This window comes from Erinaceus europaeus, chromosome 9 (assembly GCF_950295315.1).
Source record: "Erinaceus europaeus chromosome 9, mEriEur2.1, whole genome shotgun sequence".
Lineage (NCBI taxonomy): Eukaryota > Metazoa > Chordata > Mammalia > Eulipotyphla > Erinaceidae > Erinaceus > Erinaceus europaeus.
The window spans coordinates 94478821-94493612 of record NC_080170.1 but is presented as its reverse complement, the minus strand read 5'-3'; the positions used below and the strand labels follow the sequence as shown (position 1 = coordinate 94493612).

Here is a 14792-nt window from a genome sequence, read left to right as displayed (position 1 = left end):
AGGTCCTTGTACACAGTTTTGTGTACACACAACAGGATGTACCACCTCCTGGTCCCCAACATATACCATTCTTATAGGTATGAAATGTGTTTCATTGTCTAGATCGGCATTTATCGAATAAGTGTTGAGGTTTATTTTTTCCATGTATTTGATAGCCTTCTGTATTTCTTTAGTGAAATGTCTGTTTGATCATCTCCCCATTTTATGATGAGACTTTTTGTTAATAAGTTTTGTGAGTTATTAATATATATTATCTTTGTCCAATGTATCTGGTGCCAATATCTTTTTCTGCTTAACAAGATGCTTTTTGGTTTTGGTAATGGTTTCTTTTGCTGCCTTGCACCAAATTTCACTTCGTTCATATTGCTTGCCAAGTGATAATCACCCAAACATTAGCATTTGGTATCACCTTGAGCCACTATGACAAAAACATCTGGATTTTTACTCTCCCAAAATAATACCAAAAGAAAATACCTCAAGAGGTTACATATGAAGCAACTACTGCAGACATTGTATTTAATGCTATAAAGTATACAAGGTATGTTTTATTATGACGGACTGAATTTCTGTAAACATTTTTTTGAGGGGCCAAACAGTGGTACACCTGGTTGAGTGCACACATTACCATGCTCAAAGACCCAGGTTCAAACCTCCACTTCCTCCCTGCAGGGAGGAAGCTTCACAAACAGTGACACTTACCTGTAAGTGTTTACCTTTCTCCTCCTCTATTTCCCCCTTTCTTCTCTACTTCTCTCTGTCCTAATATAAAGAGAAAGGAAAGGAAATAAATGGCCACCAAGGGCCGTGAATTTGTAGTGCTGGTACCAAGTCCCAGCAATAATATAGGTGGCAATAAAAAAAGGAAACAATTTCATGTCAATCACTTTATGGAGATAGGACTGACAAGGATTTTTTTTTTTTTTTTAATTTTTATTGTTACCAGGGTTATTGTTGAGGCTTGGTGCCAGCACTATGAATTCACTGTTTTTTGTCATCATGTAAGTAGATTCTAATGTACACAACTTCATGAGTTTGGAGAGAAGTATGTCAGTGAAACCATCACCACAATCTATGCTATAAGGGTATCCATAACCTCCAAAGGAAAACTTGTGCCAGAATACAACTAAATGCACTTCGAGAAACTTATACAAAAATATGAAATATAAAAAGTTGGCTAAATGAAATAGTGTGCTGATAGAACTGATTTACATTTTGTCATAAGCTCCTTATCTTATTGTAGCCTACTCATGGATAGACAGCTAGCACATGAACTTGGAATAGCATAATTTTACATGTTTCATTTAATTTAATCCTCGAATCCATACTATGAGAATGATTAGTTTCACTGTCTGAACTTATAATCTGGTTGTCATCAAGATTCAGAAAGTTAGTGTTACTCACTCAAATGTCTGCAGTTAGCAATTACTGGCTGAGAATTTTCACTGCAGTGTGACTTCATTGTCCTGTTTAATTGTGGTTCACTGGATATGAATGTAAAATAATTCTATGTGAAATCTTATGTACATTCCAACAAATAAAATGGGTAATGGAAAAATATAAAAAATAATAAAATCTTCTGTTTTGAGATGGCAACCTCCTGGATAATACCAGCGTCCAAATACATTTGGAAAGCTCAATTCATCTACCCACAGACAGAGACTGGAAAGGTCACTAACCTGTCAAGACTGGAGTGTTTCAAGACTCAAAAGGAAATAGAGAAAAGTTATCGTAAGAATCAACACAGTGTGGTTGTAAATGTTAAGCAAATGAATCTGGAATCCCATCTCTGCTCAATCCCACCCTCATCACTTAGCAACTATTGGTCACATAAAGCTCTAACATGCAGGATTCCCACCTAAAAAATGATGACAACAGTGCCTTTTTCTGTGGAATGGTAGCTGTGAGAATTAAAGAATGTATTAATAAAGCTTGTACTGTGTCTGGTACGTAGTAAACTCAAAATATGTATTATTTATTAATTTATATATTTTAAATTTATTTAACAGTTACTGTTGTCACTATTATACATCAAGCATGATCCATGATGCTTTTACACATGGGCTAAATGCCCAATACCACCATTAAGAATCAAGGGAGTCTAATGTCCATTTTTCCAAGTGAGAAAAGTGAGGTACACAGCATTTAGACAATTCTCCCAATGTTACTGATTTCTAAGTGGCAGGGCACAGGTACTTTTACTCTAAAGGATGAGTTGATAGACATGCAACCTCTCTCCCTCTCTCTCCAGATGCCTAATATATTGAAGCAAATAACAAATATCCATTAGTGTTCATTCAGAAAATAAAACCTATCCATTTATGAAATAACTCTCAAATGACTCAGGATATAATTATACTACTTTTCATCAAATTTGCCTAGTCATTTCTATAGGAAAGAACTTATGTAACAGCAGATTCAGTTGATAGAAGCTTTGGTACAATCCATGTGACAGATGATCAAAATAAAGCTATGACACCAGCGGGGTTTCCTAACATTATCAAAATGAAAATTTCTGGATTACATCTACTCTATCTAAGCTGCTACTAAAAAATGTCTGTTATTGTTGATTAAGTTTCACCACTCTCAGTTGACTTTTTTTTTTTTTTGGGGGGGGGGGGAATCCCTCAGTGCCTTGGGGGCTAGAGCTGAGCCTAGGCCACCCACGCAAAGCAGGCTTGTTTCCAGGTGAGCTATCTTGCCAGGCCAGATACTGGAAATTTTTTGAAGCTCCCATGGCACATAAGAATGTAGGGTAAAATATACATATATAGGAGTCGGGCAGTAGCACAGCGGGGTGAGAGCACATGGTAAAAAGCGCAAGGACAGGTGTAAGGATCCCAGTTCAAGCCCCCAGCTCCCCACCTGCAGGAGAGTCACTTCGCAGTGAAGCAGTTCTGCAGGTGTCTATCTTTCTCTCCTCCTCTGTGTCTTCTCGATTTCTCTCTGTCCTATCCAACAACGACAAAAATAACTCCAACAATAAACCAACAAGAACAAAAGGGAATAAATAAATATTAAAAATAAATATCATATATATGATAAATATATATATTGATCAAGATAAATACAGGGATGGTAAAACAGCTCCCTGGGGAGGGTACCTGAGGGTACCAAGATCTAGATATCAGTCTGGCTTCCATAGTACTGGGAGAGCATTGGTGCTGTGGTGAAGCCTTGGCAAAGACAAATAAAACACAAGTAAGAAATATATATATATTACATTTTCTATGTCAGAATTATGTGAAATGTGATCCATAGTTAGGTTAAATTAGTCTCAAAATAAATATAAGAATTGTGTATCTATTTTATAGATAAGAGCAGAGTTATAGGGTAATTTATCATAACAGTAAGGCTACTGTCATGATAGATGTTACAACTCCATCATCTATCATGAGGGTATTGACTCAGATCTGGAAGGGACCTTGAAAAGTCCTTGCTAGGTTTCCAATAAAACCAGGATGGAAATAAGGGCCGTTGCTATTTCAAATGTGGCTTCAGAAGCCACACTGAAGATCAAACAAAACTCTCTTTAAACCCAGTAAGAACTGCCACTTGAGTATCCTCTAAGCACTGAAGAATATAGCTGTTTTCTCTAATCCGCATTTTTTATTCACCTCCAGATGTAAATCTAATGGGGTGGTATAGGCTAGTTACCAGAGAAATAAAAGCTTTTACTCAGTCATAGTCATAACATGTTCCATCACACTCAAACATGGGCATTTTAATAGTTCCTCCTGTGAAATACCAACCACAAATGCCTCACAGTCACAATACAGGATTACCACTTAAGTGCTTTAGGAAAGAAGAAAAAAAAATTTTTTTTTTCTTCAAGCAGAATCAAGAATCAATGGGAACATATGGGCCAAGCTATATTGTGGAACTGTTTGAATTATATCTTCTTTTACTTCTTAGAAGGGACATTTTGTACATAAAGGAGTTTTTTTTTTTAAAGCATACTAATAACATGTGAAATAAAGAAATCTTCAAGTACTGAAGATGTTAATCAAAGTTGATTATCTTCCCCTCTTTAATCACAATACTGCAGACTTGTCATGAAGATACTCTAGAAGCAAAATGACATTTTTATTTTAAATCCAAATTTTCCTTTTTTCCAGCTTTTGCTTTTTAAGCTAAAAATTCACTCATTCTTTGTACAATGACTTTTTTTTTACTAAGTAATTAAAAAACGATTGTGTTTAAACCTTTTGAGATAGTTGCTTTTATGCTGTATAACTAAGAATTTGGTTTCTAAAACCTCAAATTTAGCATCTCAAGGAAGAATAGTATCTTTGGCATGTTTGAAAAAAATGTTTTGAAATGAAGTGATGGGCATTTAAAAATAGAATTCCGAGAGCGCACAGCTTCCCTCCCCTTTTTCTCCACTGGGGGAGGAGAATGACACATCTGTGTTATGCTGCCAGAACACTGGTACTGTGATTCTACTGAGCTTCAGAATGGAGGGGAGCTAAAGACCACTCAGAATTACAGCACAGTGACCACAAAAATGCAAGCAGTTTCCAGTTGACATTCTCAAGTTAGACGTGACCAGAACACCCCCCTAACACCTAGCCACCAGCCTTCTTTCCCTGCTTTCATGTCTGTATATTCTACTGTGCTCCTGATCATCTCGTGGTGCATCCCGTGAGTACCCATTCATTGGGGAAACTGACGATCCTTCCTAGCCGACTGAATCCACATGGATCCCAGTCACTTTCAAAGCCAGCAACAAGCAGCTCCTGACAGCTTTGCTGTTGACTGGCTATGGAAGAAGGGCAAACGCTAGAAGAAGAAGAAGGCCTTGTCCAAATGAAAGAATTTTAAATACAAGATCAGTTTCCTCTCCCATGACCACTTTAGGAGGTACTTTGGCTAAACTCCTTACTTCAACACTACTCTGGAAACAAGAGAACAGACAAAATGTTGCATTTTGTGGGCTACCTTTGAAAGTTAATATTCAGCCATAAATTTTTCTGTTCATATATAGCAGTATCAAATTTTAAATAACTAATATGCGAATCTTCCCTCACTAAAACCTTAGGAGTTATTTTCTTGAAAAGTATCTGGAAAAACCATAATCTAGATCAGAAAATTAGGGAAACACACAAAACAAATGAGGTTAAAAAGTATATTTTTAGCTAAAGTAAATCAATGTTCCAAAAGGCACCCATTTCCAAAATAAACCAATTTCATCAATATAAGCACTCATCGTTGACAGGAGAAACAGTACTACTGTGCCATGATCCTTTCATTTAGACACTTCAAAGTTTAGTGAACACACAGCACTTCTAGAAATTCTTTGAATTAGCAGCTAACAAACTTTAGATATGTTGTTGTGGTAGTCAGCAAGATGGGATGACAGGTCCCATTTAAGGAAAGCACTGTGGCTCATTGGCAGAGAATATGGCCAGCCGACAGCCCTCTACTGTCAGTAGAATCATCTATTAATTTATTCATGTTATTTAATATGGTCACTTTCTACCTAAGCAGGCACATGTGAAAAAAAGAAAATCTCTTGCTCTAGAGGAATTTGCATTCTAGAGGTTGAGACAGACAATACAATCAGAAATTAACAGCATGCCAATGTCTGTGAAGAAAGTAAAGCAGAGCAAGGGGATAGTGAGTGACCGGAGAAGCACTTTTTATTTCAAAATTACTTGTGGTCCATACATATTGCTAGACTGCTATGGTCAGATACACATCTCTGATAGGTTAATTTCCTTGCAATTATTCTTATTCTGGTGAAGAATTCATCACATTCAACTTTACGAAAACAGTGTTTCTTCTGCATTGTGAGCCCACCTGTCATATGAAGCATAAAATCTTAAATCTGTTAGTAACTTATATAGCAATTCAGTCTTGGGGAGAGAGCTGCCTGAGTTATCATAAGCTATAGTCAGATACAGCTGTCTCAGGCAGATGGCTTTGGTGGGCAACACCATAAGCTTGCCAGGTTTTTGAAAATATGAAAGAGCTTTCTGCGTCATTAGTACTTCTTGGTCGACCATCCACAAACACCTGATGTTCAGACTGCTTCCTCTTATGAAGATGCAGCCATAGCTCTACAGGAAATTTGCGTGTTATATAATCTTTGTCTAGAGGCCCTAATAGACCATTTATAAAGGTACATGATGTTTGGGGAAAAAACTTCCTTATATAGATTAACAAAGGCAAAAAAAAAAATGAAATTAAGACCAACAGGGTAATGGTAGAGACAAATTACTTTGCTCTTTCCCTGTATTCAAACTATTTTATCCATAGTGAATCACAGGTGGTCTTTATAGACTTCTTTATCATTGACAAAACTGCGTAAGAGACAGAGCCTTTTTGAGAGTAACTTTGTGTGTCTTTATTTGGGAGGAATGACAGGGGAGGTTCCTACTTTAGGAACTCTTTGTCATCATCATCATCAATGCTTATAGGAACACCAAACAGCATAGTTTTCTTACTCTAGGGAGAAGTCAAACCAGAACTACTAAGTTGAACTTTTTATGAGGTAAAGGACAATAACAGGCTTGAGTGTTTGAACAAACTGAGTTTAACTTCAGCTACTATAACTTATTTTAATGATGAAGAAGCTAAACCATGTCAGAATTTTACATTTCATTTTGTATCTGTAAAATGGAGATAACACAACTATTCAAATACCCCAGGAAGTCGATGAAAGGATGTGTTTTTAAGTACTTTGACAATAAAAGTGAATTGCAAATATACGACTGGATATTGTTTCAATGCTGCAAATGCAGTTTATTTTGATTTTAAAATGTTAACATGCTCTTCTGTTGTAATTTTTAATTGAGCAGGAAAAAATAAGTCAGTTACTTCACAATTATTTAACAGTTAATTTTATTCACAGATTTTCCTTAAGATTGGGAGCTACTCTCTACCCTAATCCAACTTTCTAGCCCTTTTCTCAACTTTGGCACCATCTTTTCATACAATATTTGTGTCCAACTCTATTTTAGCTATCAACTCAAGCAAAAACTATGATAGTCATGGGCCCCTAAGAACGTATCAAAATAGACTTCCTAGCTTCTTTCCACCCTAAGATCCCTAGCCTCATCTGCTCTATTCCTACTTTTTGGTTTCTGTTCATTAGTCATTGTTCCGCTTTATATCTTACTGTCTTTCAGCCACCAAGTTGCAGATGTTCATGATTCTATCTTGACTTCTCTGAGCAGACAACCTCACCAATGTGTCCTGGTACCTCACCTCTCCAGAACCCTATCCTTTAGGGAAAGATAGAAACAGGCTGGGGGTACAGATTAACTTGCCAACGTCCATTTCCAGTGGAGAAGCAGTTACACACACCAGAGCTCCCACTTTTTGTACCCTAAGAATTTTGGTTCCTACTCCCATGGGGAAGAAATAATAGGAGGAAGATGAACAGAGGGCTCTGAACTCCAGTTCCATCAGGAACCAGAGAGAAAAGAGAAAAATGAAAGTGACATTTGGATGTAGTAATAGGTATATGTGTGACTTAGAAAAAAATTGAATATGGCACCATGAGGAAATATATACAGATAGTTGTAGAAATAATTGTTAACCTTTAGAACTGCTGTAGCTTCCAATAGAGAAAATGAAGATACAGAACTCTGGTGGTGGGAATGGTGTGGAGTCATACCCTTGTTACCTTATAATTTTGTAAATCAGTATTAAATCACTAATAAAATGTTCATAAAAAAAAAAGAATTATTTTTTCTCCCATATTTGGGAGCTACTCTCTTCCCTGATCCAGTTTTCTAGTCCTAATTCCAACTCTGACACCATCTCCCCAGATAATACTTTTGGCCCACCTGCATGCTAGCTGTCAGGCTCAGGCAAAAATTAATAAAGTCATGGGCCCCTTGGAATATAACTAAAATAAACCTACTACTTTTCCCAAAATGGAGACCCCAAATCTCATCTGCTATATTCTTGCCTTTAGGTTCCAGATTATTAAACAGTTTTCTTTATATCTTAATACTTTTTTAGACACCAAGTTGCAGATGCTTACATGATTCCTACCTGATTCCCCCGGGCAGACAACCTCACCAATGTACCCTGGAACCCCATCTCTCCAGAGCCCTGCCCCACTACTGAAAAAGAGAGACAGGCTGGGAGTATGGATCAACCTGTCATTGTCCATGTTCAGCAAAGAAGCCAGTCCTTCCACCTTCTACACCCCATAATGATCCTGGGTCCATACTCCCAGAGAGAAAGAATAGGAAAGCTTCCAGTGGAGGGAGTGGGATATAGAACTTTGGTGGTGGGAAATGTGTGCAGTTTTACTTCTCTTATCCTATGGTTTTGTCAATATTTTCTATTTTATAAATAAATTAAATTTTAAAAAATGTTAATTCTCCCAAAAGGAGAAACACACAAAAAAGAATGACTTGTTTAATGTCTTCAGTGTTTTTGTAAATATAAAAAAATGCTCATGTTATCCCTGTTGTTATCAAGGAGCTTGTACAAAAGACTACTTTATTCTAAGTTTTTTCATATCGGAATCATTTTTCTGGTAATTTGCTATTCCTTCTGTTCTGTGATATCTGTGTATTTACAACCCCATGATACCAATAAGAGATTCATATAGGACACAGTACAGGCCTAGGTCTTGCACTGTGATCTTTATGACTGGTGAATAAATAGTATAGTTTTTTAAATCTCTGTAAAAATAAAACTTATTGGGCACTTTCTATGTATCAGGTATCATTATAAACACTTTATACACTGTAACTCTTTTAATTCCCATAACTTATAAAATGACAATATTTCTCTTTTTACAGATGAAGAATATATGGCCCAGATTCTGGTAACTTTCCCAAGGTCAAGCACCTTGTAAATACTAAAATCTGTAACATTACACTGTATATTACATTTGCCATTGGCCGGAAATTACATACTTGTCATTAACAATAATAACTAATGCAAAAATAAATAAATAAATAACCAATGTTGACTGACAATACTCAGGCAGCAAATGATGAAGAGAACATCCCTGGGTGAGTAGCCAAAGAAGTTGTAATGATATGAACACAAAACCGGGTTTAAAGTTGTTTACAGAATTTAGACAAGAGAAATTAAAGGAGGAATGAGATTATATTCCATATGTACATTCTTTAGTGTATCATTTTATTGGCATAATTATATTGAGTTTAACATACATGTAGGAAAATGCAAAATCTACTTACGTACTTATAAAATTGCATAGGTTCTCTTATAAATTCTCTTATATATTTTCTGTTTTAAACAGCAAAAGCTGGCTTCTAGCAATTTTTATCTACCCAAGATACACATGACATTTTAAAAAATAATATTTCATTTCAAAGAATTACAACTTAAGTATTGGACTGTCAGAAAAGTTATGATGTTTTCCTATATTTTTTATGCAAAAATGCTTCATAACTTTTCTTACAACCCAATACTCTGAGATAGTCAAGACCAATTCCAAATTGGGCCATTATAAAAGAAAAGAATTTGAAGCCAAACATTTACATGTTTCCACAAAAAAAAAAAAAAAAAAGAAAATACTAGGCAAGTTAATTATAAATGTTCAGTTTGCCTGAAAAGGGCTGTGTTGATTTTCCATGTTATAGAAGGAAGACTCGACTTTCTACTATCATATTCCTATAATTTTAACATGTTATCCATAGGAAAACCTTTGAGTGTTTCTTTTCTAATGACACCTAGAATGAGAGCTAACAATAGTTTCTACTTGTTTCAATTTCCAGCAAAATGTACTGATTTCTTGTTGGTCCTGTGAGTATTCCATGTAACTTACCAAGTAAAAGGTCTGAGCCTTTAAAACGTTGAGATCAATGAAGTTTTCTTCATTGTCTGTCTCTTCCTCCTTAGAAAATAAATGTTTAAAATGTTAGTAGTGATAAAGGTTTTAATTTTTAAAAATATATGTTTAATATAACATACTAAGATTGATGCTTGAAAAGATATTTAAAGCTCTAGCAGTACAACGTAGAATCTAATATTATTAATGGTTTATCTGTCTTCTGAAGTTTTTAGATAAAAATAAGATCTTTTTTAGTTACACGGGGGGGGGGAGGGAAGGTGTCAATGCTGTAGAACTAAGAACAGAGGCAAACAACAGTCTCAGTGGTATATCTGAAAGACACAGTGGATGGAGTTACTAGAAATGTCAAGAAACACGACTCAAGTAGATAAAAATGAGAGGTTGACAAGACACGTATTATTCTCATCTGCTTCAGGAACCAATTACATTAATGCATCATTTTGACATTTTATCTCTTATGAACTCAAGTTTAACAGCTTGCCAGTATTCCCTGGCTCATGGCCCCTAAATCTATTTAAAGATATTTAAAGTTATAAAGTATATGTATTTAAGATGTTAACTTGGTGGAGCCATAGAGCCAGGAGACAACTCACCCAGTAGAAACAGACTTATCACTAGTGCTTGCCCGAGGTTTGAAACCTCAGCCACAACACAAAAGCACCTGCATGAGGGAGTTTCTCAAGCAGTGGGGCAGTGTTGTGGTGTCTCTCCTCTTTTTCCTCCCCATTCTTTATCTAGAGATAATTGGATAAATAAAGTCTCATGGTGAGGAGTCATAAGTGATAACCCTGTGGCCAAAAAAATAAGACATTAATCTGGTATTTTTTTAACAACTATGCAAAGGGTAGTTCAGACAGATACCAGTGTCAGAAGCAACCCTGTAAACAGCAATCTCTGTTCCAATATACAATAAATATGGAATTTGAGCAGGTTTTATGAGCATACAGGAAAATATATGAGCTCCTCTTTCTCTTCAAATTTCTTTGTGGTAACAAAAGACAGTGTGGTTAAAATAAATTTAATAGGAATATCACAAGGTTAAAGACATGGTAATAAAATCAATGGCTGGTATTGTACCTGGGTGGGCACACATGCTACAATGAGCACAGACCCAGGTTCTAGTCCCTGGTCCCCACCTTCCTAAGGAAAGCTTTGTGAGTGGTGAAGCAGTGCTGCAGGTGTCTCTATCTCTTCCCTCCTCCCTTCTTGATTTCTCTGTCTCTATCTAATAAATTTTAAAATATTTTTTAAAATAAAGAAAATCAATGGAGTTTAGTCACATAAAAAATAGTTGATGTTTGGTGAACATTTCCACATGCAGAGTTATGCAAAATCTCTACAGGTAAATTTCAAACATAAAACTTACATCAAGAATTTATATGTATGGCAGATTACTGGAACTGGTCTTGCCCCACTAAGAAGTTATGGGACATATAGTTGATAAAATACAATTCAGTCATTAAAAATATGTTATTTCATTTAGGACAAAAAAAACTGAACTGGAAGTGGAAAAAAAAAACCCTACTTCATGACTTAACTCATTTGTGGAATATATATAACAAAAAAATTAACTTTAAAAAAGTAACAGTGAGGGGGTCGGGCGGTGGCGCAGTGGGTTAAGCGCATGTGGCGCAAAGTGCAGGAATGGGCGTAAGGATCCTGGTTCGAGCCCCCGGCTCCCCACCTGCAGGGGAGTCGCTTCACAGGCGGTGAAGCAGGTCTGCAGGTGTCTATCTTTCTCTCCCCTTCTCTGTCTTCCCCTCCTCTCTCCATTTCTCTCTGTCCTATCCAACAATGAATTGCGTCAACAAGGGCAATAATAATAACCACAACGAAGCTACAACAAGGGCAACAAAAGGGGGGAAAAAAATGGCCTCCAGGAGCGGTGGATTCATGGTGCAGGCACCGAGCCCAGCAATAACCCTGGAGGAGGAAAAAAAAAAAAAAAGTAACAATGAACAAACTCTTATATAGCTATACTAACTAAGTGTTTATCAAAGGAAAGGAGTAGAAGGAGGATGAGAGAAAGAAAATAGATTCCAGTTGGTGGGATGACACAAGATATTTGGTGATGGGTATGGTAAGTTGTATAAATATATACAATAAATATACTTAATATAAATAAATATATACAATAAATATATTTCTACTGGTGTGAAACTAGATTTCTTAATAAAACAAAAAAAAAAGAATTTAGGGAGTCGGGCTGTAGCGCAGCGGGTTAAGCGCAGGTGGCGCAAAGCACAAGGGCCGGCGTAAGGATCCCAGTTCGAACCCCGGCTCCCCACCTGCAAGGGAGTCGCTTCACAGGCGGTGAAGCAGGTCTGCAGGTGTCTATCTTTCTCTCCCCCTCTCTGTCTTCTCCTCCTCTCTCCATTTCTCTCTGTCCTATCCAACAACGACAACAACAATAATAGCTACAACAATAAAACAACAAGGGCAACAAAAGAGAATAAATAAATAAAATAAATATTAAAAAAAAAGAATTTAGATGTAGTAAGACAACAATTATTTGTTTACTATTTTTTTAAATTTCTAGATAGAGACAGAGTAGAAGAAAGAGAGAGAGTAAAAACTCAAATTCGAGACTTGCTTCAATGAAGTGCGGAGCAGGCTAAAACTTGATGTCGAGTACACGGCAAAGCTGTACACTATCCAAGTGAGTTATTTTGCCAGTCTAAGACAAGCATGCTTTTTAAAATCATTTATCTAATATTGTTAATGTGACTGGGCAGAGAGTAACTGAGAGAGAGAAGGGAAAACAGAGAAAGGGTAAGCAAAACTTCTGCACCATTGCTTCACCACTTGCTAAGCTTCCTCCTGCAAGTGGGGACCTGGGACTTGAACCTGGGCCCTTGGATACTGTATTATGTGTGCTCAACCAGGTGCATCACCACCAAGCCCCAAGACAGCAATCCTTAACCTGTGGCTCTGAGCTTATTAGAATGAAGGTTCTAAGGCTCCACCATAGACCTTCTCAGAAACTCTGAGGAGGGGGTACACTAGATAGGAGAACTATGCTAATTTTTGGAGAACTAGAAACGTGTTGGCAAAATATAAAACAATATAAAAGCAAATTTCAAATAATCAAGTGATGTTTACCTTTTTAGCAGGGGGAGCCGTACGACATGGGTGCAGACAAAACTTTACATTTCAAACTCTTAAGTATAGATATATACACACAACTTTGAAAAGCATCTCCATGTCTCTTTAACAACCACAGTCAATGATTGAAATGCCAATGACTCAGTGCCTGTGGTCAGGCTTATAGTGCTTTTACAATAACCTCATCAGTACCATTCAACAGGTAATCAATAAAAACTTGTTGAATTATACTGGACAAAACACATTAAAAAGGTTTAACAGAAGGTACTAGTAGATAGATTAAAGTTACTAAACATTATTAAGAGGACAGATGACTTAGAACTAACATACTTTTGATCTAAGAGGATTCTAATCTCAGTAATGTGAAAGTATTCAATGATTCCCTAACTTATCTTTGCCTAATGTGTACCTTAATTCTTTCATTGTCAATGACTAATCATTACACACAGCAGTGAGAATATTTTGTATTGCTGCCAATACTTTTTTTTTCCTTAGTTGTCTATGAGACCTTTCTCTGTTGGTCAGTCATGGACTAAAGTTTTCTGAATATTTATAGAACACCATTAGAAATTAGTTCTACCATCTTTAGACCACTGCACAAATTGACAACAAAATGAAGTAACATGCCAGCATCCAACAGCATTCTGGCATATCCAGTCCTCCTTACAAGAGGAAAGAGAGTAAGAGAGGGACCCTTAGAATAAGTGAGGATAACAAAAAAAGAAGGAAGGAAAGAAGGAGAAATGAGGAAAGGAGGAAGGAAGGAAGGAAGGAAGGAAGGAAGGAAGGAAGGAAGGAAGGAAGGAAGGGAGGGAGGGAGGGAGGAAGGAAAGAAGGAAGGAAGGAAGGAAGGAAGGAAGGAAGGAAGGAAGGAAGGAAGGAAGGAGAGAAAGAAGAAAGCAAATTCAGAACACTAAGCAAGAGAAAAAACAGCCATTGAGGCAAACTCTTTGAGGAAGACCTTCACTTTGGTCATTTTACAACAAGTCTTTTACCTCAGGAAGAAATGTGGGAAAAGACTTCTCTAGTTTGTGTCTCTATTTTACATATATGCAATAATATTTTGAACTTTAAATGGTTCTCAGAAGATAATTAGCTATAATTTCTAAAAATACATAGCAATGTGATGACAGATGATTTTGCAGTCAGCTTTTGAGGAATACCACTATGTAACACAGCACTCACTACACAATAAATTGAAGATACAAATATGAGCAAAATTAGTTTCTGTCCTCAGAGTTTTCTTTCTAACTAGAAGGTGTTTATACTTTCCTTTCTCTGGACTGGCAGTTTTGATTTATATGTCTTTGAAACCATGTTGATGCTTTAGGATTAGGCATTTGCTGATAAACGAATAAAGTTACTACAAAGACAAGATAAGGAAAATAAGGAAATACATGTGAGGACTTAATTTGTTTTTTCAGATCTGTTAAGAGCGATCACACATGGAAATGTCTAAACTCCTGAAAATAATCTAAATTATCTAGATGCAGTCTATCTTCCCAATTAATATAGGCATCCTTCCCATTGCTAAAAAGCTCTGGCCATATGAATTTTTCTCTCTTTAATCATGTTCCCCCCTGCCTCAGAGATTCTGCACAAGTCTGTACCACCTGGGTCTTAAAATGTTACGTAACAGGTGTGGAGTAAACACCTACAGAATGAATAAACTGATAAATATTAAGATAAATATAATATAAAACAGTTAACTTTATTATTGATAAGCTTTATAGTACTCCTTTTAAATATATTTTTGTATGGCAAAATATTTATTGTTAAAAATTACATATTTAAAATTTTGAGAATACAATGCATAGGAAATAATCATCCACAACCCCTCTGATATTATCATACTAGTATTTTTTATTTTTCGGTTTGCACACATGACATAGTTAAGTTT

At 36.3% G+C, this 14792-nt stretch overlaps 1 protein-coding gene across 1 annotated transcript in view; it reads right to left on the bottom strand.

Annotated features, from left to right (window-relative positions):
• Positions 1-14792, bottom strand: part of IFT57 (intraflagellar transport 57) — a 64379-nt gene that overhangs the window by 41896 nt on the left and 7691 nt on the right. Inside the window, exon 5 of the mRNA XM_060197116.1 lies at positions 9761-9829. Coding sequence (XP_060053099.1) covers positions 9761-9829 — 69 coding nt within the window. The remainder of the gene's footprint in view (positions 1-9760; positions 9830-14792) is intronic.